Genomic DNA, 26,118 nt, shown 5'->3' on the forward strand with positions numbered 1-26,118 from the left:
AAATGTTAGTCAGGTAAGACAAGCTTATTTTACACTTTATTTACTCGGGACGGAACACTGATGGGAGAAATAAATGAGATAGACAGGATGATCCATAGTGGGAGACACGACTTGCTTTATGTCACAGCCAGAAAGGAGCTCTGGGCCTCTATCATTACAGACCATTGACCTCAGAAAAATGAAACACATGTTGGATTGGGCAATTGGAACAAGCCACACAGAAGGGCTGCTCATGCTGTCATCTGTGAGGAGAGGCTGGCTGGTTTTGAAGCATAAAACTGGCTCTAGGCTGAGCACCTGTCTGCCTCCTCTCTCAGAGCTGCCTACCATCCCAGTCACTTGTTGCGTCGCCCACAGCGCTTTTCTTTCCACTGGCTGGAAAGCAATGCACCTGTAAGACTACAAGATGTGCATGATGGTTCGCCTTAGGTTAGAGGAGACAGCGCAGTGAATATGAATCACTTTTATTGGTTTTTTTCCGCCCCGAGCCAGCCGGGCTGGTAAGATGTCCTCTCCCGCTCGGCTGCCGGGCTCCGCAATACGCCTTTGCCCTGAAGTGACGCGGGCGCCGGTTCCGATGCTCGCGTTCCCCCCGCTCTGCGGAGCGGGGACGGGGTCTCGCCGTCCTCACAGCCCCGGATCGTCCCTTCCCCGCGGGAGCGGCTGGAAGGGCAGAGCCGGCCATCGCCCCCCGGCTGAGGCGGCCAGAGGGAGCACCCCCTGCCATCCCCCGGCTCAGGGGCCGGCGCCCAGCCGCGCGGCGGGCAGGGCGAGGCCGGGTCCCCTCGCCGCCGCCTGATGTAGCGCAGTTTCCCCGACCGCGGCACCGACGCCGCCCTTGCCGCGGCTCCCCAGGGCCAGGACTCGCAGGGACCGGGGACAAGGGGCTGCCGAACGGATCAGGGCGGCGGCTCCGCCGGCCCCCGTTGGCGCAGGGCACGGGCAGCCGCCACCCCCAGCACCGTGAGGGAAGGAGGGAGGGAGGGAGGGGCGCGGAGGGCGGCGCGTCCCGGCCGGTCCCCCCCCACCGCCGCCGCCTCCTCCTCCACCTGCTGCCGCTGCGCCAGTCGCCGGCTGGGGGGAGCCGCCCGCCCGCTCATCCCCGCGGGGCCCCTTTGTGCTGCTGCTGCTCCAGAGCTGCCTCAGCCAAGCGCCGGCTGCGTCACGGCCCCGGCGCTGCGGCCGCCCAGAGCCACCCGCGGAGGGAGAGCCGCCGCCTCGCCCCCCGCTCCGCCATCGCTGCGCGGGCCGCGGCGAACGACGCCCCCCGAGGAAGGGCCGGGAGCCGCGGCGGTGAGTGGCGGCCGCGCTGCCCCTGCCCCGGGGAGGGGAGACCGGGAGAAAGGAGTGGGGAGCCCTCTGGCACGGCACGGGCAGGGGAGGGGGCGCGGGGAGGGGGCTCCGGAGCTCTGCGCATCCCGCGGGCTGCGGGGCGATGCCGCACCGGGCCGCGCGGGCAGCATCGCTCGCGTCGGGCTGACGTGCCGCGGATTTTGGGGTGCTTTTTTGTGTGCCTGATGGTGGGTTTTTTGCTTGTTTTGTTTATTTTTTTAATTTTTAACTTCGATAGTAGAAGCTTTGGCTATCGTTCTTACTTCGCAGAACGCTAAAGCCTAACCTAGTCACAGCGACGAAGGCGTATTTTTTTTTTTTATTTTATTTTATTTTTTGGCCATAAGGTATTTCTGACCCGCTGGGGAAAGGTCTGGTTTGTGATATTTTGCGTTTCTGTGCGTGTGTGTCCGTGTGTGCCAGCAGAAAATCCCTCTATCCTGGAAGAATGGTGAAACTGGGGAATAATTTCAGCGAGAAGAGCACAAAGCAGCCCCTTTTGGAGGATGGATTTGACACCATCCCCCTGATCACACCCCTGGATGTCAATCAGCTCCAGTTCCCACCTCCTGATAAGGTACAGTAGGCTTTAGTTTCCACCCTGGAGAATCACACCCAAATCACAGGCAAACAACAAAAGAATAGGTTATGTGTAACGAGCAGCTTAGAAACGGCGAGAAATTTGGGGTGCTTTAAAGCATGCTAATTCCCTCTGGGGAAAAAAACCAGTTAAGCTCATGAAAATCCAGTAATAGTGATTTGCATTAAAAAACAGTGCAAAATGTTAGCAGTAAGCATATATAGATTTCAGTGTTGTGTATATGAAACATATAGACATATAAATGTAAGCTTCTCTATGCTGTATTGTCATAGCCCTTCCTATTCTGCATCTTTCTTTTTTTATTATTATTTATAAGGTACTGTGTATTCTGTGTGAATGATGTGAATTTTCTCTGTCCAGAAAATGCCTCTCTCATGGGGGGATAAAGCCCTGCTTTATTTCTCTGCAACATGGGGACAGGCAGACTGGCAACAGAGAGCTCTTCCATCTTCCTTCTGTGCTTCAGTAGGAAACTAATGCTAACCCCAGACAAGCTGAAATAGATGAGAATAGGCCATTGAGTTTTTTCCATGGCAATTTATTTGGTTCAAAAACCTCCAAATAGGTGATTCAGATCCTCTGTAGTTGGAAGGGGACAGTCCAATGAGTGCTTACAGGTTGGAAGAGAAGTATGCTTCCTGCATTCCTTATTATATGGCTTAATTATTGAGGATTTAATTTTAAAGCTTTAGGAAGGTGATGCGATAGCCTCACAATAAATATGTTTATTGTCCTCACAATAAAGAATACAGTAAGTGTTACTACATGTAAGGCACACAGTAGTAGGATAACCTTTTCAGGTTTTTCAGTATCCTATTTTAATAGGATACCTACTTATACATTTCTCACATGCCTCTGGCAAAAAAAGCTTTGTGGTCTTCATACAGTTTTTATTTTTGGCCTTCCACACATTCAATTCTACTTCTAGTTAAACTGATATTTACAGGATATATAGATTACATATAATACATATACATACAAACAGATATATTCATTCCTCAAAGCTCAAAAAGATTCAGATAATAGTATCTTAGGGTAAAGAATTTTAGCTTGTAAAATTTTCCTTGGTAGAGTGTTGCTTGTAGGCAATACAAATAAATTTTTGACCTCCATTTTATTTGCTATGAACACCATTCTGTGTTGTGTGTGGTGACCAGTTGGCAGGCATAAATGCAATAAGCCATAACAGCTGTTGGAGAGCCTGAGGGTCCATTTTATCCCCTCAGTTACATGGGTGTAAATCTTGTAACTGAGGACAAAATCGCACCCTAAGGCTTTAAAACAAGTTAAGTCTTACAGTGTCTGATACGCCTGCCAACTGGTGACTGGATATAACCGATTACCAGGGACCAGTGTCCAAAGGATTTCATTCTGTTGCTGCACTGCTAAGCAGAAGTCTGAACTAGGGATCTGTATGGTAATAGGTTTAACCTGAGCGGAGCCTCTGTAGAGAGCTCGGGAGGTTCTGTGCTGGCCCTATGGCTTCTACTAGAATGGGGCAGAACTCCTCCTACCTTTAATGGCATTTGCCTCGAATAAAAGCAAATGTCCACCTAGGCTAAAAGCTGAAATAAGGGAATATTTGATTGGTTTTTTACTCTCCACTGTCTAATTGTATATTAGTTTTTCTTTCCTTTTGCAAACATGGGAAAAATTAAAGCCATGAATTTATTGGTCCTGCTGTTTTCCTTCTGTAAGTGGTTAGTCATGTCATGTCAGTGTCTCTTCAGTGGTACGGACTCAAAGGCAGGAGCAGAGCAGCTGATGTGAAAAGAAGAAAAAAGTATTAAGGAAAGATTGGCACACAGATCAAATTCTGAAGTATGCAGACACTCGTGTATAATGAATAGGAGTACATACTTCATATATCTATGCTTATTATTCACTTACAAGGCTCCAGTATGGCAGTGAAGCATAACTTCTTGAAAAGTAGTGACTACAGCGCTAAGGATTTGATGACTTTGACAGTTTCTAAATTAAAGGGGTGAAGTGATTTAAATTCATATTCAGATATGTTAAACAAAAGAAGACATTACATAACCAAGCAGTTAGAACTGTACATTCAGTGTCAGCTGAATGTGATTTGAGTTGCCTGAGATTACGCAACATAAAGGGGGGAGGAATGTAAGTAAAATGTTAAAAAGCATTTCAGAACTCTTCAGGCAGTTTACTTTCATGGTGCTGTTGGGCAGTTATAAAGTTAAAATAGGTAATAACTACTATCTTACTAATTATAGATAAAGAAGTTTCTAAACCACTGTCCTGCACAAATACGTGTAATGCTGTCAAAGTGTCTAATAAGCTTTATGATACTGACTCTAGTACAGTTACACATCCTAGGTACCATTCAAGGAAGTGAGAAGAGGGGAACTCAAAGCTTGTCATTTCAATGCCTGGCTACCTGTGAGTGTCATAATCTTAATTTCGGAGAGATGGAAAGAGGCTATTTACAAGGGCATGTAGTGACAGGACAAGGGGGAATGGATTCAAACTGAGTGTAGGTCTAGTTTAGATATTAGGAAGAAGTTCCTTACTTTAAGGGTGGTGCAGCTCTGGAACAGGTTGCTCAGAGAAGCTCTGGATGCCCCATCCCTGGAAGTGTTCAAGGCCAGGCTGGAGGGAGCTCTGAGCAACCTGGTCTAGTGGAAGGTGTCCCTGCCCTTGGAATTAGATCATCTCTAAGGTCTCTTCCAGCCCAGGCCATCCTATGATTCTATGATAATGTATTTGCTATTAATACCACGGGCTGTGCTAAAGATAGAATTTGATTCTAAAAATCTAAGAGTAGGTATTTATTCCTTGGAACAACAGAGAAAATTGAAAAAATCGTAATAGCGCTGTCAGTATGATGAACTGCACCCTATCTCGAGAATGATACTTAGAAAAAGATCCTGAAAAATGCAGGAGACAAAAATGAGGCAAATAGGTTAGGTATGAGAAAATTTTGTACAATTAGAATGCCTAGGAGAATAGTAGAGATTAGACTGACGTAGTGAATATTTTGGGAATACAGGTAAGGTGCTAAATGGTGCAGCTTGGGGCAGTAGTTCATAGTAAGGGATAAACTAAAGTTGAAGAGCCTTGGGTGTTTGAAGCAGTCTCATTAACACAAGGGTTTGTGTGCATCTTGCTACTTGCAGCTGATACATCAGAAATTAGATGTTAAAAATAAGAGTGCCAAAGGCCATAGTCTGTCACATAGTGAATAGCAACTAGATGGGTCATTTCTTTTTTTTTGAACTTAAGATCCTGCCATCAAAGAACATGGCATCTTGCAGGATTACTGTGGGCCCTCTTCAGTAATCTTCTCCTATTGGTCTCCAGTTTGAAATCTCATTAGTGGGATTTCCTGAAGCAAGTGGAGGTGACTGTTTTCAGACTATACAAAGTGAGAAGGACCATGATTTGGATTTGACCTACGCTTGCCTAGTACAGGAGCACAGTATCACCACAGATGAAAAAAGTGGAAGTTTGTGAAACTGTTGTATAACAAGTCTTCCTGTAGGTCCATCAAGATCACTTTGAGAGATAACTTTGTTAATGATTGATATGCCAGAAAAATAAATAATAATTTACAGCTTTCAAAGAAGAATGACACAAAGAGGGGGGAGGAATATTTTGCTAGATGTGCTTGTGGGTAAAAGAAGAGTTAAAGAATAATTAAGGTTTCTGTGGCTAGTTTCAGCTGACAGGTTTTTTTTTATTTTTTTTCTTAAAGGTTGTGGTCAAAACAAAAACAGAATATGAACCTGATCGCAAGAAGGGAAAGTTCCGTACTCCTAAAATAGCTGAATTCACAATCAGCATCACTGAAGGGGTTTCAGAAAGATTTAAGGTAAGCAGTGCTGTCTCAAGATGTTAATAGCTCCCTTGTGTTCACAGAATTGCTTAAAATCAGTTGCTGATTGTAGTCAGAACTGGCTGTAACAGAGTGCCTGTTGTGGGTATAGCTGGACATGAGAAAAATAAATTCAGTGTTATAATAGTTCAGTATTTAACAATTAGAAACAAAATCAAATCTTGAAGCATTACTGCTTGTAATCCCTCTCCAGCAGATGAATTCAGAAGGCGTTTCTGTCAGTGTGTGGGTTTCAGAACATGGCTGGCCAGGGTGTCTGCAGGCTGCACACAGGTAGTGCTCATGGCATGGATAAAACTCCTGTTTGTGCTGAAGGACAAGAACCACAAGAACATTTATTTTCTTTTTGGCTTCTTATTATCACTGTGGCCAAACCATTCTCTTAAAAGCACTGTCATAGTCCATTATATATTTTTTACGGTTAAGCGTATGACTTGGCAGCTCAGGGGTATATACCAGAGCTCTTTGCTGTCAGTTTTCCTGGTCCAATTAAATCGTAAAGCTTGGTGACGACTCTTACTGTCATATGGTAGTTCACCAAGAATCTGACTCAGATTTACTCTTTAGTTTCCCTATTGCTTCCTTCAGTAGTCCCGTAGGAAACCTGAGAGCTTAACTGGTTCAAGGATTGAATTTCCCCCTTCTCACTAGAGATGGGTTTTCCTGCTCTGTGTAAGTAAAGCAAAACAGGAAAGTTGGTACTTCAACTCATGCTTCCCTACTTGTTCTTTTAACAAAGGAAGACTGCAGCTTTTCAGTGCTTTTAGTTGGCATCTTACCCCAAGGATGCCAAAGCATTTTTAAATGGTTAGGCAACCACACTCTTCCCTGCGCAAGTACAAATATATTTGGAAAGCCTAACATTTAGTATGAGGGAGAAATACAGAGCTTCAGTAGAGATGTGGATTCTCTTTATATTGCATGCTTCTGAACTCTGCATGATAGGAGATTTTGGGGCACACCAGAGATTCTGGTTTTGTTGTGCCTGAGCAGTGGTTCTAAAAGCTGCCCAGGCCCAAGCTGACCTTCAGAAGTGAATATACAGCTCTCAGTGAAATCAGAGAGCTAAACAAACAAAGTGAAGGCTCAGGGAGGGATTAGAATATATTTGGAAAGGAACTTTGCAGAGTGTTGCCATGACAAATGTTTTAAGTGCCAGTTACCTGGTGGAGTCGTCAGCCACACAGTGAAGCATGTAGGTTCCCAGTAAGCTATAGGGGGAACCACCCTGGATAGCTAAGAAGAAATGATATGGGGTGTGGTAGGGTTTTACTAAGCAGGTAAGAAACTTATTTCTAGTTTTTTCTATTCCCCGATTTGGGGCAAGGATGTCCTGTCCTTCAGGGAAAATGCTACATTCTGACTGATATCCTCTCTTTGTCCTCCTGGCACCATAGTACCACTCAGTCCTTGAGAGTAATCCCCTTCCTGTCAGGCAAGGGTTGGGAAAATGCAATTAGACAGCTCAGAACAAGAGGAACTTACATCTGGCTGTCTTTGTGTGTGTCCTGGTCACACTGAGGTGACTGGAAAATGCTTACTACGTTGTAGAAGAGAAAGGGGAGAAAGTTTGAGTACCCTACTAGGACTTTGGTTCCAAGCAGCTGAGCAGATGAATTTTGCACTTATGCTTTAGCTATAGGGACTAAGGGGTTTCATTGCTTGAACATTAAGATATCTTAATCACATCTAAGTGGTTTGCACATCCCTACGTAGATCTGGTTTTTTCTGTCTTTGTTGGGAGAGCTGAGCAAATGAGACCTCACTGAACAACAAATAAATAAAAAAGCTTATCATGCTGTTGGGTAGTCTTTTCTAATATATATAGCTGAACAGTTAGAAGCCTGAGCATCTTTGCATTGTGTTTTTATATACTTTTGGATGGCATACTTAAGTAAAATATCCTTTAGATACTACTTTATGATGATCGTTCTGGGATTAATCTCATACTACGGGGTTGCTAGGTTTTGCTGCTAGGTAACTACTGCATCAGAGGGAGGTTTCAGTAAGATTTGGTATCTCTTGGGAATTGCAGAGTGATTCACACTGTGGCTGTAAGTCTAGGCTTCTAAAGAAGAGTGTGGGGGTTGATCAATTAGGAAAATTGTGGTTCAGTTAATTGAAAACAACGTTCATGCAGAACATTCAGGTCCTAAAAACGTCCCTTAATCTCCATATAGCAAGTTTTAGAATTGAATTATGCTGCTTGAAACATTTTAAAGAGAACTGACTGGTTCTCCAGCAGGGATGACTGTCATATTCACCACTCCCAGTAGTAAATATTAGATGAATAATTTATGACATTTCATAAATATGTAGATGAAAAGTACCGATTGTGTGAGGTTTTCTCCTGGGTCCTTATTAATTGTGAATCATCATGTCAACTGCTGATGTTGATTCTGAGAGAGCAAAAAGATATTTGTCTGAAAATTAAATATTTGCTATAATTATGAAATGCATTATTTAACTGGTGAGATATTGACTTTGGCTCATGTTCATGAAAAGTTTCAGATGCTGTTTTAATGACTTCAATATTGTACATCACCGATGCACAAGCCTGCCACAAGACACAGCCCAAATGTTGTGCTAAAAATAAAGCAAGTCAGTCAGTCATATTTACAAATAATTCACATGTGTATTCTAGGATGTACTTCTTAAATAAGGACAAAGCAGATTGCAGTTTTGGGATTCAACAGTGCAGATCATCTAAAGCTGTTCTTCTTGAGAAGTTATACATTATAACAAATGAAGCAACTCCAGCATGTGCATATGTCATGTAGATGGTGTTTTAGCACCTGGGTGAATAATCAATTACAAAATGTATTTTCTGCATTCAGTCCACATTACCACAGTTATTACAACAGAGCTGAGAATGTTTACAAAGAAAACTGCAAGTATAATTTTCTTCTGTGAAGCCACATTCTGAATTCAAATCAGAATATCTCAGAAGAATGTGAAGATTTCCTGATTATGGGAACCCTGTTGTCTTAATTTAGTTTTATGGCACTAACCAGACTAAGAAGGATGTGATTTGTCACTGAAGATTATTTGCCATTGAGACATAGAAGTCTTGCTTTTGTTCTTTGAAAGTGTAGGCTAATGTGGGGAGTTGGGTCTTCGCAACTGGAAAGCAACTTTGAACGAGGCAGATTTTTCCCTCCTGTAAATTGTCTGCTGTACAGAGTAACACAACAAGGCTGGAAATGTCATTGCAAAGGACCCTTGTGATTCAGGACACAGGAGGAAGCTATGACAGAAGAAAATTGATGGTGTGAGTTACCCAAGGCCAAACCTTTGCTTCCCCCACTGACAGAGCAGTGTTCTTACAACCTCCAGTTGGATTTTGTAGTGGGATGTCTGTTCTGGCACCCATTGAATTGGGCTACAGTTGACAGTTATGCACAAACACACCAATTTAAAAAAATATCTGTTGTAGCAATGCATGACATTTTTTTTCGGTCTTTGGGAAAATCTCAATAAAGAAGATTCAGAGGTATTTTGAAAGCAAACACTTATGTTTCCCTATAAACTTTAAGCCCTTAAATAAACCCAAGCTGTAGTATGCCTTCAGCCTTTTGGTTCTCTTGAAAGGCAGTTCAGTTCTTCAGACTTTTTCCTTGACATCTCTACATACATCTAACTGCAGAGCCAAAGCCTGAAGCTTATTTCTGTGGTAAGACCATATGGTGCAAGCCGTGTACTATCAGGTAGCAAGCAGTTGTTGAAATATCTGCATGAGGTTATGGAAGAGGAATTCAGACTGCTTTCAAGATCAGTTCTCGCAGTTTTAGCTGGTCATTTTAAGACTGCAAAAACGTATGCAACATATATCTAACTATTCAATTTTTTTTTCTATCTTAAAAGGGGCATCCTTCAAGCATATTTCTGCCTCAAGACTTTTGTATCTCTTCTTAGTAATGCCAACAATTATTATTGCTCTAAAAATAATCAAGAGACAAGGAAGATAGATCTCTCTTGCTGTATGATTACTTTGTGCTGAGTAGCTCTTTGCTCCCACATTAAAAGTCTGTTAGGTGTATGAGATGTCTCCTGTACAGGATATCACCTCCTTAAGTACATTGTGTGTCTGTCACTTTGGCTGGAAGAGTGACAGGTACTTACTTACTGTCAGTAGTTCTGTTTCTTCAGTAGAACTGCTCACAGGATTAAAGTTGTTCACAAGTATAAGTGTTTGGCAGGCTTTGAATTCTTCCTTTATTGCTTAAAATAAGAAAAATAAAGGAGGTTCTTTTTTCAATGTAACTACTATTTTAAAACAATTGATGTAAAGGCACTGCATGGAAACTGTCACTTTTTTTTTCCCTTAAATATTTGATACTCTCTGATATGGCATTGACAATCTTCCTGCTAATTTTTGTTTGAAAGGAATTTCTCCTCTGCTACTGTCTCTATTAGAAATCATTTTATTGGAAGAGAACCAGTGACATTGACAAAGATGTTTTGGAACTCTCCAGATATATCACTTAAATAGCCTTTCCTCTTCTGTAGTAACCTTAAGCAGCCTTTATCCTGGCCTCAGTAATATCTTCTGGGTTTGTATGTGAAGGTAATAAGATTCTTATCTTGGTGCCACGGGGTTTCTTGAACTGCTTCCTCAGATCTCTGTAGTTAAGAAATTAATACAGCGTGCCACGTGATGGAAGATGATGGGAACATTGTCATGAACAGCTGAGTTAAGCCACAGTGCTAGGAACTCAAGGCCACTGCCTTGTTAATTTGTTTTTGTCTAACAGTATGTCCCTCAGGTTTCATTAATCAACTCCCTTGCAGACTGGTCCTGTTGCCTTGCACTGTTGCTGTTAATAAGTGCTGATTTTGTAGCTTCTTTTCTGTTACTGTCCTCATGAATCTATCTGCCTTTCTTGCTGCTACTCCCAATCATTTCCAGGTAAACATCCAAGAAAGTTCTCTCCTTCTCTGTGTCATCTCTGTCTGGGAAGGACAGTCTTTTGATTTCTCCTGCTTTTTCTATACAAACTACCCTAAAACTGTCATCCTCTTTGAGCATAAAGGTTTGATGGGAATGTTCTAGTGAAGAAGTTGAGTTTAATAGATGGCTACCAGTCATAAAGCTAAACATGACATGTGATGTTAGAAATACACTTCTTGAAACGAGGCACCTGATTGTCTTGTATATGTATATATATTCCCATGGAAAGTATGGGACATTGTACCAAGTTGTTCTGTGTAATTTGCATTGCTCTGTAAATGAATACGAGTCAAATGTTGCATGTATAGAGGTAAAGGTTCTCTTTTTTCTTTTATGTTGCCATTTCCTGCAAATTGAACTTTTTTAATCCTTGAGTGCATTGTTTCAGACACATTTTTCATGTAAACTTCCAGAGGCAGGCTGAAGTAATAGCAAACAAGGACATAGTTTTTGAAAAGCAGTGATAAGTGGAGAGCTGATTTTGGTGTTCTCCAGTGTGCTGGTAGAGGGCATTGTGCAGCTGGAGATGCAGGATTTCAGGGGAGAGAGGTGAAATGGAGGTCACAGCCATTTGCAGGGAAGTCAATGCAGTGTTTTACAAATTTTTGTCTGTGGGATGCAGCCAGACGCAATCTATTGTAATTACAGTCTGTCTGCCTAAAATTCTCTTGTAGTTTAAATTCAATAGCAATAATCTTAATTTCCTGTCCTAAGTGGTTGTACAGAGTTGCTGTATTTCACCCCTGAGGTCTTTGCATTTAGCTGGTGAGCAAAGCATAAATTGGTTGTAAATCACTTCATATGAAAGGTGCTCTGTGTCTGTATGTCTTCACTCTTGTCGTTCAGTCATCAAGTCTGTACCTCACACTTTACAGACAGATCAGAAATGAAAGTTGTTTTGCCAGGAGGCTGAGTTGAAATAGATAATGCAGAGATGAGATGTGACCAAGTGCAGTGATTGAGCAGTGAAAATTACTGCATATCTTTTTAGTTCCACGTTAGTTCCACCTCTCATAATAACAGGAATGCTTCTACGTGGGTTTGTGTGCTGATGGAAGGAAAAGCATGAAGGAAGGCGTGGTGCAAAGCAGCACAGTGTGAGTGGGTTAACGGAAGAATTTCAGACAAGAGGAGGAGGCATTAGAAAGGTGAAGGCAGAGGAGAAACGGATGGTACCCAGACTTTAGTGGGACAGTGGGACACAGGCAAAATGGATGGAGCTGAGAGGGGCAAAAGGAGTAGACTTGTGCATGCCTTGAAACATGATTTGTAATTTGTTCAGAAAGGGACAGGAGCCAGGAAAGGATGTGAAGAGAAGCAGGCACTGTTGGTGCAATTGATGAATTTTGCTGTAATATTTCAGCTTGATTAAAAAGAGAGTCCAATAAACAGTAGTGGAGTAAGGAAGAAGGAGACTGCAGTAGCCAGGCAGAGAAGAATACAGCTTGCAGTTTCACAGCTGAGGCAAAGTAGGATGGACTGATAGGGAAGACCTAGCATATCTTATGGTAAAGGCCTTATCACAACCTGCTTACATGTTAGTGTAGTTGTCAGATATGGTGAGTATCATTTGTTCAGCTAACCACTTACAGAGTCTGAAGACGGGTTTTTTTGCTGTGGGTATGCTTAGTTCATTCATTAGTCATCTCTCATTTCGATTACTGTAATGGCTTCTGGCTAGACGTTGTCCTTCTTCTGCTCTTCACTTTCAGTCTATTCAGAAATCTGCCACATACATAGTATCTTGTCATCTTCTCTGTTCACTTCGTTTTGCTGCCAGATCCCCTTAAAACTAACTTTAAACGTCACACTCAAGATGAAAGCAAAGCCACACTTAGAATTCCTAGTTAAAAGAAATGGTTGTTTGTCCTATCTTGTAGTTATTTCATGAAAAGTATTTTAAAAGCCCATCACTCTTGCAGTGTGACAGTCACCTTGGAGTTCTGCAGGATCTGCATGGCAGTGAATGCTCATAGTAATTCACAAGACTTCTGCTCCCACTGTGTGTGGTCCTGCACTGCCAGCTGGGTACTACAAAGAGAGAAGAGATTCAAGATTTCCTTCCAGAAGAATGGGAGTGGTGCTTGTGCACGTATTGCATCTGCTCCTGCCTTGAACAGAGGAAGAGGGCAAGTTTCTGTTAGTGTGTTGGTAGGAAGACAAGAATAACTTTAGGTTACAGCGGGTATGCAAAGTTGCTGTGGAAGAAAGCAATAAAATGGCAGCTTTGGTGTTGGTGTTGGTTGTGGTCTGAAGAGCAGATTGTTGCCTTCTCTTTTTCCAGGCTTTTATTTCTGAAAGGCATCCAGTAGGAGAGGGCTCAGAAGGTGAAGCAGAGAGGTTAGGCTACACTGGCTGGGGAGAGAAGCTGACTGCAGTGAACATGGGGATCTGACAATTGTGGACCATCAGTGTGGGTTATTTTGAGAGTGAAGAAAAATGGCTATTAGAAGAAAGAGGATTGTCAATTTATAAGGGAGAAGTAGATCAGATTAACAGGTGATTGTGATCACCTTGCAAAGAAATCCATCACTGGATTCCATCTGTGTCATTTGCATCTGCGACTGTCCTTAAATAGAAGTTACTCGTATCCTGAAGGATGGTAAGAGACGGGAGATTCTCTCCTAATAGGAAGGAGACAAGAGCTTACTTGATTAGGGATTTGCAAATGCAGTGTGATTGCAAATCATTGAAGATAATGAGAGTAAAAATTTACATGTTAATACCAAAATTAGTAACATCAGGAAATACAGTAAGTGAGAGAAAATTTTGAACCCAGAGCCCTGAAAGCTCTTCCCGGGGGCTTACTGGGTGGCAATGGAAGAACTTGTACGAGCTGTGAGAACTCACAGCTCCATGTCAGTCACTGAAAACAGGTCTCAGCAAATCAACTCTGAGGTTTTGGCTCTGCAACTTGCCAGGCTCCAGCAGTCTACACAGCACTGGGCTTTTGTCCTCTTTCAAAAACAATTTTTGAGCTTTGAACTGAGTGATATTGCAGTGATTGTGGAAATACAGTCTTTTTCTTTTGTCTAATACCTATCCTCAGTTACAAAATAGCTTGTTAGTATGTTGTCTCGGTATGTTCCTGAGACCTCATTTGTATGTTAGAATAGTTACAACTGGGAAATGCTGTTATAATTCTACTACTGCCTGCTAGTAGAATGGCCAGGAAATAGGGTTAAAATGCTTTAAGATTTGAGAATATTTTTCAAAACTTTTTAAAACTGTTTGCTCCTATCTGTGGCAGAGACAAATGTGAACTGAATTGATCTGTGTCATAGCAATCGTTCTGCTTGATGTCCATGTCCTGTGTCACAGGCCTGTGCTCCTAAAGGGAGCAGTCTTTGTTGAAGGTTGCATGGAGTATGTCTTGTGGAGCATGGGAAGCCTCAGCAATAATCCCATCTGGCTTTTAGTTTTTCTATCCTAGCTCTCCAGTCTCTCTTTTTCCATTTCTTCTCTAAGGTAAAGAGCAGCCACTGTCAGAGCAAAAGGAACATTCTAACATGTGCTTGGAGTCAGTGGGAAGTGAATGACCCAAACCTGCAAATTGGACTGGGCCCTGTGTGTACTGTAGATCTGCAGGGCCGGGTGAGGAGTGCTCTGTGTTTTCTGGTTCCTCATCTGCCCATGCTGCCCAGCAGCTGCTGGAGCTCAGCAGAGGAAGGCCTTGGGCCCATGGCCCTGCAGACAGAGCACGCTGTGGACCTGCACTGGGGCCCAGGCATGGTGAGGCCCTTGGGGCAGGAGGACCTAGGGCATCTGTGTACAGGTATGGGGTACCAGCAGGGCATTAAGGAGGTGGGACAAGGAGCCCCAAGTGGGAACTGCAGGCTTAGGGGAGAAGGGTCAATTTTTCTAGAGCCTGGAGTGCAAGGTAAATTTGGAGGGAGGGAACAGAGAATAAGGCTTATTACAGTTGGGAGGGGAAAGCCCTGGAGGGTGGAATGCAAGGTTTGGGCCAAGCCAAAGTGTGAAGGGTACATGTACATGCACTTGTACATGTGTGTGGGTGGGACAGCTGAGGAAGCACAGGAAGAACACAACCATAGAAGAATAAAGGGAGAAGCCTGATTATAAGCCTATCAGAAGGGTTGAGCTAAGGCATAGCTTGGCCAGAAATGGGGGCGTGTCTGTGTTATGTTGTTCGTTATTAAACAGAGAATAACCAGAAAGGAAAGTGAAAATGTACTTTAGCTCTTGGATTTATGCAGGATGTTCTGAGACATGAAACATGTAAGCAGAAAACATGAGGTTGGCAAGACAGAGTGATCTATCCATGTTAACTTTTGTGTTTGCAAATGAGTAATAAACTTGGAGAAAGACGAATTAGATACGAAAATTCACGTCAATGTGAAGTTTTCAGAGGCTGATTATGATTGAATTATTTTTCTTTTTTAATCCAGTGACTGTCGAGAAACTGAACATTTAAGCAGAAAGGTGCTTTGCTCCATGTCTCATTTCTAACGGCATTGTTACATTAATGTCTACATTTCTTCTGCTAAATTGCTTTTTGATGTGCAGTTCTCCCTGCCTCTAGTCCAGCCTTCCTTTTATGCTTATTTTCTGTCTATCAAAAATCCTTAAAAAATCCTTGGCTTCAGCAACACACAATACTTCCCAGCCTTGTTTCAGCCAGGAAATTTAGCACTCGCTGTTGTCTGCCCATGATGAAGTTTGCTTCCACAGCATAAGTCCCTAAAGTTCATTGCAGTCCTGTAATGTCCTAATCTCACTGGCACACACAGTTTGCAGTGTTGTAAAGTCTGTTAGTTCAGGGATTTATCATTTTTAAAGGGACCTGTTTTTACCAAGAGGCAAAGCCACAATTTTTTGTTGTTGTTGCTTTCTCAAATATCATATTAGTCTTGTTTCAACTAATTGAACCTGACATGCCTAAATTCTTTTTTTAGGAGGTGTATATAGCTGGCTTATGCAACTTCCTTTAAAATTTAGATTATTTTATACTTTGGTTTAAAAATTAATCATAATCTTGTTTGTTTCTGTTTATTATTGTTTCTTATGCTGTAGCACATGCTGGCTTACTTTCTAACTTGCCAAAAAGGAAATTAATCTCAACGACTCTTACTGCGTAATCTCCTTGGGGTACTAGTTAGTCTATCAGTACTTGTTTTAGAATAATACTACACATCTGGGATACTGTCCCAGGTAATGAATGCTATTTGCTCAGCTCACACTTTCCACAAAAATGGGTCTGAATTAGAGAGATTTGCAGTGTAACTACTAGGCCAGATTTGTGCTTTCTCTTGTCAACGGGTGATGTAATTCTGAAGGTAGTTCTCTCTCCCGTCACACTTAAAAGGCTGCCGGTCTCCAGCTGCTCAGTTTGTCTGGGAAAGGTGAGCTTGATACTGAGTTCAGATTTTAAGTGTGTCCTGGATTTTTCTCCAGCCCAAATTCAGGACCAGAGAGCTACTGAAGGATATGGTGAATAGCCAGTGCCATGTAAGGGAGTCTGTAGTGGCTTCTCTGTGAGCACTGAGAAAAGAGGTGCAACAGAGCTCCTCCAGGCTCGCCCAGTGTTGAACATGGTGTATTCTCTTATGGATCTGGCAGCGAACTACTCCTGTACAGTCTCTGTGTGATGAAGTAGTACTGTTTCAACTTAGAAATCAAGGAGCATTGAGCAACCAAGCATGCAGACTACTGGTGTAACTATCCATACGTTCAGAGCAGGCACAACAAACTCTCATCTTACCAAGAGACTGCAGACATTACTTTCTCCATGCCCTGAAAGAGTCACCTTTGGATTATCTGGATGACACCTGTGCTAACTTACTGTCACCTGACTCCATTCTTGGACAGGCACAGGGAAAACAAACATGTCTATCAGCTGACATAAACTAGACTTATGCTTACATCATCCAAATACTGAAAAAACAGCAGACCCAAGCTACCTTGTTGTGTCCTTCTGGCCTCATGTGTGCCCTAAACAGAAATGCAATCAAAAAAAGCCTTGCAGTCCAGAGGCAGTGGGCCACTGACCAGATGATCTGCTTTCTTCTCTGAGAAGAGGGAGGTAGAAGCACTTACGTGCTGCTTCCCTCTTCTCCCTCCATAATTCAGCAGCTTGTTTTTTATCCTTTGCTTGATTTTACTGTAAAGTGCATTCATAGCTGGCTGCTGCTGCCTGCAGTAACAAGGAGCAGTATAATAAGCAGTGCATTGCTAACATAAGCATGTTTTATTTTTCTTTACAGGTAACTGTGCTGGTCCTTTTTGCCCTTGCGTTCTTAACGTGTGTTGTATTTCTGGTAGTCTACAAGGTTTACAAGTATGATCACACCTGTCCGGAAGGATTTGTTTTCAAGGTAAATTGCATACCCGTTCTAGAAACACAGGAGAGTATGTAATATTCCGTGTTGTTCTATGCATAACCTTGATTAAGTCATGCTGTACTGCACAGAATTTTGTGATTCTTCTCATAGGTTAGTGTGCTTCCTGCTACGTTTTTCTTATTAACTGAGGTTGTACTATTGCACAGTATTAATAATGTTTTTATTTTGCTAATGCTTTAAACACTGAAAATATAGCAAAAATCCAAACAGTGGTGTCCTTCAGACTTCATCTGCAGTTGTCCAAGCAAAGCCCTCATTTAAGGGTCATATGGCTTAATGTTGAATGGTCTTCCAAAATAAAAGTGATAAAACCTGGAGAAAAAAAATTCTGGAATATGTGTCAGAGAAACAGTAGAGTGATGTTCTCATTAAGAGTAGTAGAGTTACATGAGGGTTATTTTTGTAGGAAGAACTTCTTGTTCTAGAACAGTGACCTCCGAGCCCTACTGCCACAAGACAAAAGTGATGCCAAAAAAGGGAAAATACATTTACTGGAAAAAAATACTGGTTCTAACCAAAAGAGAGGCTGGGCTGACTTCATTTATGTGAGGTGGTAGTGCTGGCTCCTCAGTTATGACCTGGGCTGAAAGTCAGAAAAGTAACATTGATTTCTGTTGTAAATTTAGCAGGGTTGAACTTGGCTGTAATTAGATAAGAAAAGTAGCAGTGAGGATGGCAGTCTTCCTTCTAATTTTCTAAAAATATTTAGTCACATAATGAATCAAATGGGTACCCAGTATGAACTTCAAAAGGAACTACTTGACAATTCAGGATTTCTGTCACTGCAGGCACATAAATATCTTACAAGAATCCAGTCCAAAATTATAATCAGTGATGCCCTGTTGGATTAATTTAGCTTCAAGCATTCAGTTGGTTACTACTTTCCCAGCAAAAGATACTGTGGTTAGAATACTTGGCTGTAACTCGAGATCAGCTTTCAGTTCTGCTGTTGGTTTTTTGTGTTGTCTTAGACAAGCACTGAAACCTTTCTGTGCTCATGTCTCGTGGGACAATAGCCCAGTAGCCCTTTTTTCCCCCCCTAAGCTTTCTCTTGGCATAGAGGAATTTGGAATATGGACTGTATGTTCCTACCAAACTTGTCTTCATGTGACCCTGACTTGACAGGAACAGCCAGTTATGTGCTCCTATGTAAGTCTAGCAACAGTCTCCTGCTTCTGCTTCCTTTTGCACCGTGTTGTCCTCTCCTTTGAGTTGCAGCCTTCTGGCTTCTTTTGGCTTTTCTTGCTAGTGCCACAAACATTTAAGGGAAGAACAGTTTCTTAGCTACATTTTAGTTGCACTGAATCTGGTTGTGTTTCTTTCCTTAGGGTCCTGTGTTTGGGACAGAAGTTAGGCAGAATGTCCCATAGCTTGTTTTTAAGGTGCAGCACATATACAGGGCTGTGTTATGGTTACTCTCCTGGTGTTTTTTTGGAGGCTGCTTAGAGCTGCTTGATCGCATAATGCCAGAAGACACGGCATCTTCGGTAATGTAACTCTAAAAAAGAGTTTTACGGGATAAACATATTGGCAAATGACACAAGGCCTGAAACTACCGATGTTGAGATGAATTTTTGTTTGCCTGTGCATCTGTTTTGGGGAGAGTCCGTGATATGTCATGGCATAGCTTGGCACACATGTCCTAGGAGACATGAAATCTGTCACCTTGTGAGCAGTGTATCAGTGGACTGGCTTCACCCTTAGGCAGACTCAACAACATTTCCTGGCCTGGATGTCCCCAGGTTTCAGATGCTGATATGATTTCCTGGTTAAGGGCAAAGGTGTCCCTGCCTCAGGAAGCCTTGTTCTGTAGGAATCTCTACATAAAGGCTGAGCTATTGCAGCTGAGTCAGACTCGCTCTTCTCTGCTTTGATGCTCTCATACATGGAGCAGTTCCAAACGTTTCTGCTGTCCTCCGCCTCCAGGAGTTGAGGGTGTATTTTAAAAGGTGCTCATCTTCCTTTGTGCAGCAGTTTTAACCTGCTCCAGCCTTATTTCTGTGCTTGCTTAAGCTGAGACAGCCCTAGTACTGCTGCTATGGTGATTGCTCCTCTGAGCACTCTTCACTGCCTGTTGGTGAGACTCAAAACTTGAGTGCACTTACATCCTGGAGGAGTTTCTCCAGGACTTCAGTATGCTCTGTACCATATTTGTTCCCCTTCAGCTTCTTTTGCCAAAGCACCTGCATTCTGTCAGACTTGTGGACAGTACCACAAAGTCATTTCAGTGCATTGGAGACCACAGCATCATCTGTGTAATTGGGAATTACTGACCCAGCAAAGTTAATGTGACAGAAGATACTATTTATAAGAGAATATAAAGACTGGGGTCTTCATGTCAAAGGAACAAAAGGAGTCATCTTAATTCAGCCAGATATAGACTGGCAACCAGGGTTTTCTCTGGCATCAAAGGCCATAACCCGTAACTAATTTCCAAAATTGAAGGGCTGTAAAAGAAAGAGACTGACTGTGGAGCATCTCACTTTCTCCTCATGGCCTTCTTACTTCTCTCACCTGGGAACCATGGAAACAAACAAAAAGGATAGAGAGAAATGTTCTGCATAGCTGAAAGTCTTAGGCAAGTGCCAGGATAACAATTGGCAGCAGTTCCCATAGCTCAGTCACTGGGTGCTGCATGGCTTGCCTTGATTGGGAACTAAGCAAAGGGGCTGCTCCTGGGCAGAACACAAGGGGCAGTGAGTAAAAGGGGAGATTTTCCCATCTTTTCTAGAAGAGCAAAATCCTGAGAGCAAAAATGCAGTCAAGATAGAAACTGCTGTGTGTTTCTTTAGGCTCTTCTGTCAGATGTTGTGCATGTTTGTGACTACGAAAAAAACCAAACCAAAAACCATTACTGAGTCATTTTTGCCTGTTACAAAGCAAATCGCTTCTAAAGGCAACGAAGGATTCTGTGGCATTTTTAAGACTGTCAATCTTGGCTTGTCTTCAGCTCTAATAATTATATTTGCTTGAATTTCCTTGGCAGATTTCATTAGCTCAATGGATTGTGTTCCTTCTCCCATTTTAAATATTTAGAATTGTGACTACATCCCATGACCGGGTGAAATAATCACTACAAATATGTCTGTATCTGTATACTTATTAGCCATTTATCACATCAGCATTAGTGTCAGTTATCCCAGATAAAGCACGGATAATACTTCCAGAAGATGGCATATTGATGTAATTCAACATGTGTATCAAATAGCTCTATTCCAGATTCCTGGATTAAGTTTTTATAAATCTAGGTCCCAGTCTTGCAGCTGAAAACCTCTGCTGATTTAAACAGCGCTGAGTGGGCACAGGTGCTGCTCAGCTGGGGTTAAATCCCTTCTGCTTTGTTGTGCTACTTCAACAAAACGGAGAGGGAAGATTTGCCCCAGCTGCTGCCTTGACAGAAGATAACAAATAAAGGGAACCTGGGTGGATATGGTAACTTTGGGCACTGTCAAGTCTGACACACTTCAAGGCTTCTGTCACACCTGCAGGTTCAAGCCGGTGAGGTGTTGTCTCTGTGGGAGGGCTGTTGGTTTTGTGACAGTGAGGCTTCTTTGAGCCATCAAATGTGCCATGTGATAGAATTCCCCAGGGGCAGGCAGCTTCATAAGACTACCCATGGGCCCATTGTTTTGGCAGGTCTCCATTTTTTCTTTCCTACCTTTTGATGCCTTTTTATCACACTAACGTTTTTAGGATGCAAAATTTGTATTAAGCCAAGAGACTGTCTGCTGGATCTTCCTCCTTTTTGTGTTGTATGATTTTAACCAGTTGAAACTGTTGTTACTGGTGCTTATTTATGCTACTTCTCTTTTTCTTTTTTCGGCAAGGACAAAAGTGAACTTAGAAGTAAATGTGGACACAGTTGAGGTAGCATCTGGTCCTAAAACCCATGGAATTTTTGCCCGTGTTTTTATGCTGAGAAATTTCCAGTATTAAATTTTGTTTGCTGAGCTGTAGGAGAACAGTAGCAGTTCAAAGTTGCTGTGCCATAATACTATAAATTTTAGTCCTCCGGTGCTGGAAGCAGGAAGACTGAACAGCCTATTTCTTTTTAAAAGAGCCAGAGTAGAAATGATTAAACTTATTTTTCTGAAGCTGCAGCTACTCATAGCTTACAGAGAGTCAATTCACTTGCTCAAGTGACTGTCCTAACATGCTGAGGTATCAAGCAAGACTGCCTGGACTAGCTGGTGTGGAAAGAGGACCTGCAGAGAGACCCCATGACCTTATGGGGCAAAACTTAGGGGTCACAGTATATGTCCAAGTTGTTTTTTCCTTCAGTGCAACCAGCTTCTCTGTAGGCTCTTAATCACTGGAACAGTTGCTAGATAAGACCTGTGACAAATGCACTGCACAGGCACACTCACTTTGGGTTTTAAGATGACAGCAAAATTTGGATTCCACTTAGTATTTAACCCTCTGAATCACCTTTTTCACTCTCCAAAGCTCTAAGCATCTAGCAGGTTCTATGTAGTGCTCGTGCACTCCTGGGAAATGAAATAATGTAGTCCCACAGTTACAGAGAGCTTTTTAAAAGTGTGCTGTTGGCTACATCTTTCTGACGAAGAGTGAAGTATTTTCAGTGTGTGTACACACTTGTGCATATGCTTGGCCACCCGCAATGTTTTCCTGTATGTCTTAGTTACTGGGCTGTAAAACTGTTCATACGCTGGCACCAATATATCTGTATTAATTTCCATCCCTCGGACTGCAAACACCATAGTAAATTGCCTGAAGTTAATCTAATGGTAGGATACAGACAGCTGTAGTTGTAAACCAACCAGTTGGAAGAAAGCGGGCAAGAAAAAACAGCAAAATACGGCTGGAACTAGAGACTGAAAACTTTAAAAAATAATTTTAGGCAAGCATGTTACGTTAATTATGCTGGCATATAAACCCAGACTGGTCTTCCTGGCAAATGCATGAATAGTTTAAGGAGTGCAGGGAAGAACATTTTGAACACAGTGGGACAACACTGTAGTTAGTTGCTGTATATTGCATCTTGACTCACAGAATGTGACTGTTGGCTTAAGTAAAAGGAGAAAAAACCCTAATCTGCTGCTGGTGTGTGTGGGGCTGTATCTGTAATCTAAGAGATGGATTTTCATTTCAGAATAATCAGTGCATTCCAGCTGGGTTGGAAAACTACTACTCTGAACAAGACTCCAGCGCTCGAGGGAAATTTTACACAGTCATAAACCACTACAACCTGGCCAAACAAACCATCACGCGCTCCGTGTCCCCGTGGATGACAGTACTGTCAGAAGAGAAACTGTCTGAACAGGAGACTGAAGCTGCTGAGAAATCAGCTTAGTATGATAAGCGAATTATTAAAAATATGTAATTTGAAGGTAACTAAGGGACTTCAAGGAACTTTTCACTGAATATAATTATGAATAATTTAGAGGTTACTCATGTTTATGGTGCAATTGCTTCTGTTTGCTGATACTGCTTTGCAAAAAAAAAAAAAAAAAAAAAAAAAAACAAAAACTTGCTGCAGAACATTCATGGGCATAACCCCAGGTGCATATCAGCATTGCTGTAGAGCTTTGACACCATTTTCAATGTTAAAAAAAAATCCAATGCTAAGATATGTTCTTGCAGTTTATTGGATACTGATAGATTTCATCACTGGATTTTCAGGGCTTGGACCTTAGATAAATGATGTGTTCTGTTGTCTGAACAGATACTTAATTTGTTAAGTTTTTTAATTCTCTTTGTCATTTTGCAAACTGAAACACCCCAGCCATAACTAGAGTGATCTCTTGTTTAGCTGAAAGCTGTAAGTAATATTTAGTTTGGGCTCAAGCAAGAACAGTAGTCAGCACTGATGTCGGGGGCGTAATGTAATGACTTGTATGGAGAAAGAAACTGTCAGGTCGCATTTTTCCTTATGTTTCCTTTACTGTTGTTTATTTGTAAGTGATAATGAAGTTCTCTGCAACAAGGCATGCTCAATGTTTTCTTATTGCTGTCAACAGGATTTAACTGCATTTCCACTGTGGCTTTAGCATCTTGGTAAGGATGTGCACTGAAACACAAACTAGATAGACATTATGGAAAAACACCGACAGTTTTAGTGGTGGGTGTCGAGGATAGTGTAAAAACTATACAGTTCAGGATGTTCTAATGAGAAATGACATCTTTTGATGATCTTTTGATCATACTTTAAGAGTACATGTAGTCTACTATGTCATTTGTTGGATACAACTGAGGGAGTAATATGTCTAAATTTTCTCCTGTATTACATTCACATTTTCCCTTCTTATTAATTAGAAAGAGCTTTCTGTTTATGTATGGTTTGCAGTTTGATACTTTTTAAAACACAGAGCATCACGAGTGAAACAGTAGCGTATTAGATACCACAACTGGCTGTTTTGAAGCTACATGTGAAACAGAGTGAGGAGTAGAACTGTTTGTGTATGGCTTGGGAGGGGAAAAGACGTAGAAGAACATAGTATTGTGGATGCACGTTAAAGTTCCATTGTAATTACAAACTTACCTATTCTTTGTGTGAAATCATGTTTTCATTTTTATTATAAATTTTAAATATACATTACAAAAGGACATTATTAATTTAACATACAAAATAAGTGTGTGAAGCATCTAGGCAAGCAAGTCACCTTTTTGTTCACGTTACTTGAATGGGACAAGGGGTAGTGGACATGTCAAAAGTTCCTTTTTTTTTTTTTTTTGGTAGAGTCTATTAAAAGATTGAAAGGGAAGCATCACTATGGGCTGTTTCTCAAGATCAGTAGTAGAATAAACATGGTCAGCTCTACTTCTGTTTCTCTCCAGCAAAATTGCTTTATCAAAGCCTTTCATTCCAATACAGTAAAAATAACCATTATGATTCAATGCTCAAGGCTTGATAACGAAATGTGCATCACACAGTGCAGCTGTAAAAGGCTGTTAATATATTAAGTCATCATGGTATGTGGAATGCATCAAAAGCAATAAATTATGTGCCAGTTTTTTTCTTTGCATTTAAAAATATCAAGCTTATGTTAAGATCTTCAACACATACCATGTTTGCAATTTTTAACAGGCATCTGCTTTATTGAATGTAGTTAATTCACGTGTAACTTTTGACATTTTCACTCTATGCAGAGTAAAGAATAAGAGCGATGCTACTTGTTGCATATAATGTATAGAAATATACATTTCAGAAGAGATATGAAACCACACACATTTCATCCCAACGTATTTACAGAGGACATTCAGATTTTACAGGATGGAAAGATCTGTTCCCCAAGACTGTCCTACATAGAAATGATTCATGATACATCTTCTCCCCTTAAATTTAGGACAATAAAAATTTTAATGCACAAGTAAATACTGATGAGAAACAACTTCTTTTTCTCCTCGTAACAACAAACAATAAAAATTAGTAAGCCTTACAGTCTAGGAGAACCAGATTGCTTATGCTTCTTGAAGTCAAAACCATTTTTCCTCTGATTTAATAGGAGGGAGTTTATTGATTCTTATCTACAGTTGGTTTTGAGGTATTTTTTTTTAGTTAACAAACTGCTCCCAGTTTTAGTACTTGGACTTTAATACTGTCCATCCTTTGGCTTTGTTCCAGCATCCCAGAACATCTGTTTCACTGCACAATTTGTCTATGTTGTATTCTCTCTTTTCACCTAGAAGTAAAGCTCTTTAGTTGACTCCTTATCATTATTGCTACTAAAAAATCAAGCTGATTTCTCAGTCAAGTAGTTTCAAGGGATTAGAAGTAGAGGTCATAGACGTGCAAAGTGATTGCTGTGTACTGAAGTGGTAAATAAACACCTGAGACAGTGTAGATACTTTTGCACAGTAACGCTTCTCTCTCGCTCTGGGATGGGAGCTGGACTTTCAACATCACAAGTGGGTGGCTGTGACAAAACCAGTATTGTTATTTTTTCTTCCATTAGCTCTGCTCCAGCCTGTAGCTTTCTTCCCAGCCCTTTTAAAGAGTGTTCTCTGAAGGATTAAGCGTGGTTTTATATTTGACAAACGGATTTAAAATGAAGGCTATCAGTTCCCTCTGCACTAATGGATATATGCACACACTTATTTATTGGAAAATATTTCCATCACAGAGGTATGAAAAAAATGCATAAAATATGTAGGTATGCCATATACCCAACTCCATTGAAAAAAAAGTGAAAAGTTTTACAAACAAAGCACGTAGACAATAGTATGTTTAATTAATTATCATACCAGTCCAGGAAAAGCAAGGAAAATGAACACATCACAAGGAAGAATAGGATCCACACTCTAAATCCAGCATTGTTTTTGATGGCCTGTGAGGAAAAGGTTATCCCTGTTACCATCACCAGTAAACACACAGAATTTCAACAATGGCAACCCAGGATGCCTGTTAGTGGCATCACCCTTCCCTCCCACGTGAGAAGTAACCACGGTGGTAGTGGATCAAGGGTTGGACTCAATGATCTCAGAGGTCCTTTCCAACCTGGCTGATTCTATGATTCTATGATAAGTAAAATAATTTGCCCTTAATTTCAGGTAAATACAGGTCAGATAGGCTGTACCTCTTTAGATTTATCAGTGAAGTCGCACTCAAAATTTTCAAATCAGACATTTAGGAAAAAAAAAAAAAAGAAAATCCCAAGATCCCATGCAATGGAACTCAAAACATTAAGAACTACATCAAAAAGTACATGCTTCTAGATTAGTGTCAAGTTCCAAAAGTGAAATTCCATGATTAGAAGTAAGAAGGGCTTCATCTTTCTAATAAACATCTGAGTTAAACAAATGAAAAAACAACAAAACCAAACAAAAAAACCCTTGACACCTATGGAGGTTGATATAGCACAGTGAGTGCTCTCACAGCAAGTATTTTTCTAGGATTCTTCTTCCCAAAATTGAGACCAGCATGCACCAGGGGACCTGGTTTTCACTCTCATTTTTCAGATTTACAGATGGAAGATTTTTTTTTTACATGGTACAAACATCAATGTGAGTGACAAAGTTTTGTATTTAGCTCCTTTTGCTAGTTTCTCAGTGT

The 26,118-nt window shown here is 41.5% G+C and overlaps 2 protein-coding genes across 2 annotated transcripts in view; one reads left to right on the top strand and one right to left on the bottom strand.

Moving 5' to 3' along the window:
- Positions 1 to 1,151: 1,151 nt before the first annotated feature.
- On the top strand, positions 1,152 to 24,777 carry NSG1 (neuronal vesicle trafficking associated 1). The gene is made up of 5 exons (XM_027736290.2): positions 1,152 to 1,293; positions 1,759 to 1,909; positions 5,652 to 5,768; positions 16,968 to 17,078; positions 22,219 to 24,777. Exons 2-5 carry the CDS (start codon positions 1,781 to 1,783, stop codon positions 22,417 to 22,419), a joined length of 558 nt encoding a protein of 185 aa, XP_027592091.1. The 5' UTR covers positions 1,152 to 1,293; positions 1,759 to 1,780; the 3' UTR covers positions 22,420 to 24,777.
- A 496-nt stretch (positions 24,778 to 25,273) lies between these two features.
- STX18 (syntaxin 18) overlaps positions 25,274 to 26,118 on the bottom strand; it is a 60,854-nt gene continuing 60,009 nt past the window's right edge. Inside the window, exon 11 of the mRNA XM_027736289.2 lies at positions 25,274 to 25,393. Coding sequence (XP_027592090.1) covers positions 25,298 to 25,393 — 96 coding nt within the window. The 3' untranslated portion in view covers positions 25,274 to 25,297. The remainder of the gene's footprint in view (positions 25,394 to 26,118) is intronic.

This window comes from Pipra filicauda, unplaced genomic scaffold, assembly GCF_003945595.2.
Source record: "Pipra filicauda isolate LSUMZ 115617 unplaced genomic scaffold, ASM394559v2 scaffold43_size3849885_pilon, whole genome shotgun sequence".
In the NCBI taxonomy this organism is placed as follows: domain Eukaryota; kingdom Metazoa; phylum Chordata; class Aves; order Passeriformes; family Pipridae; genus Pipra; species Pipra filicauda.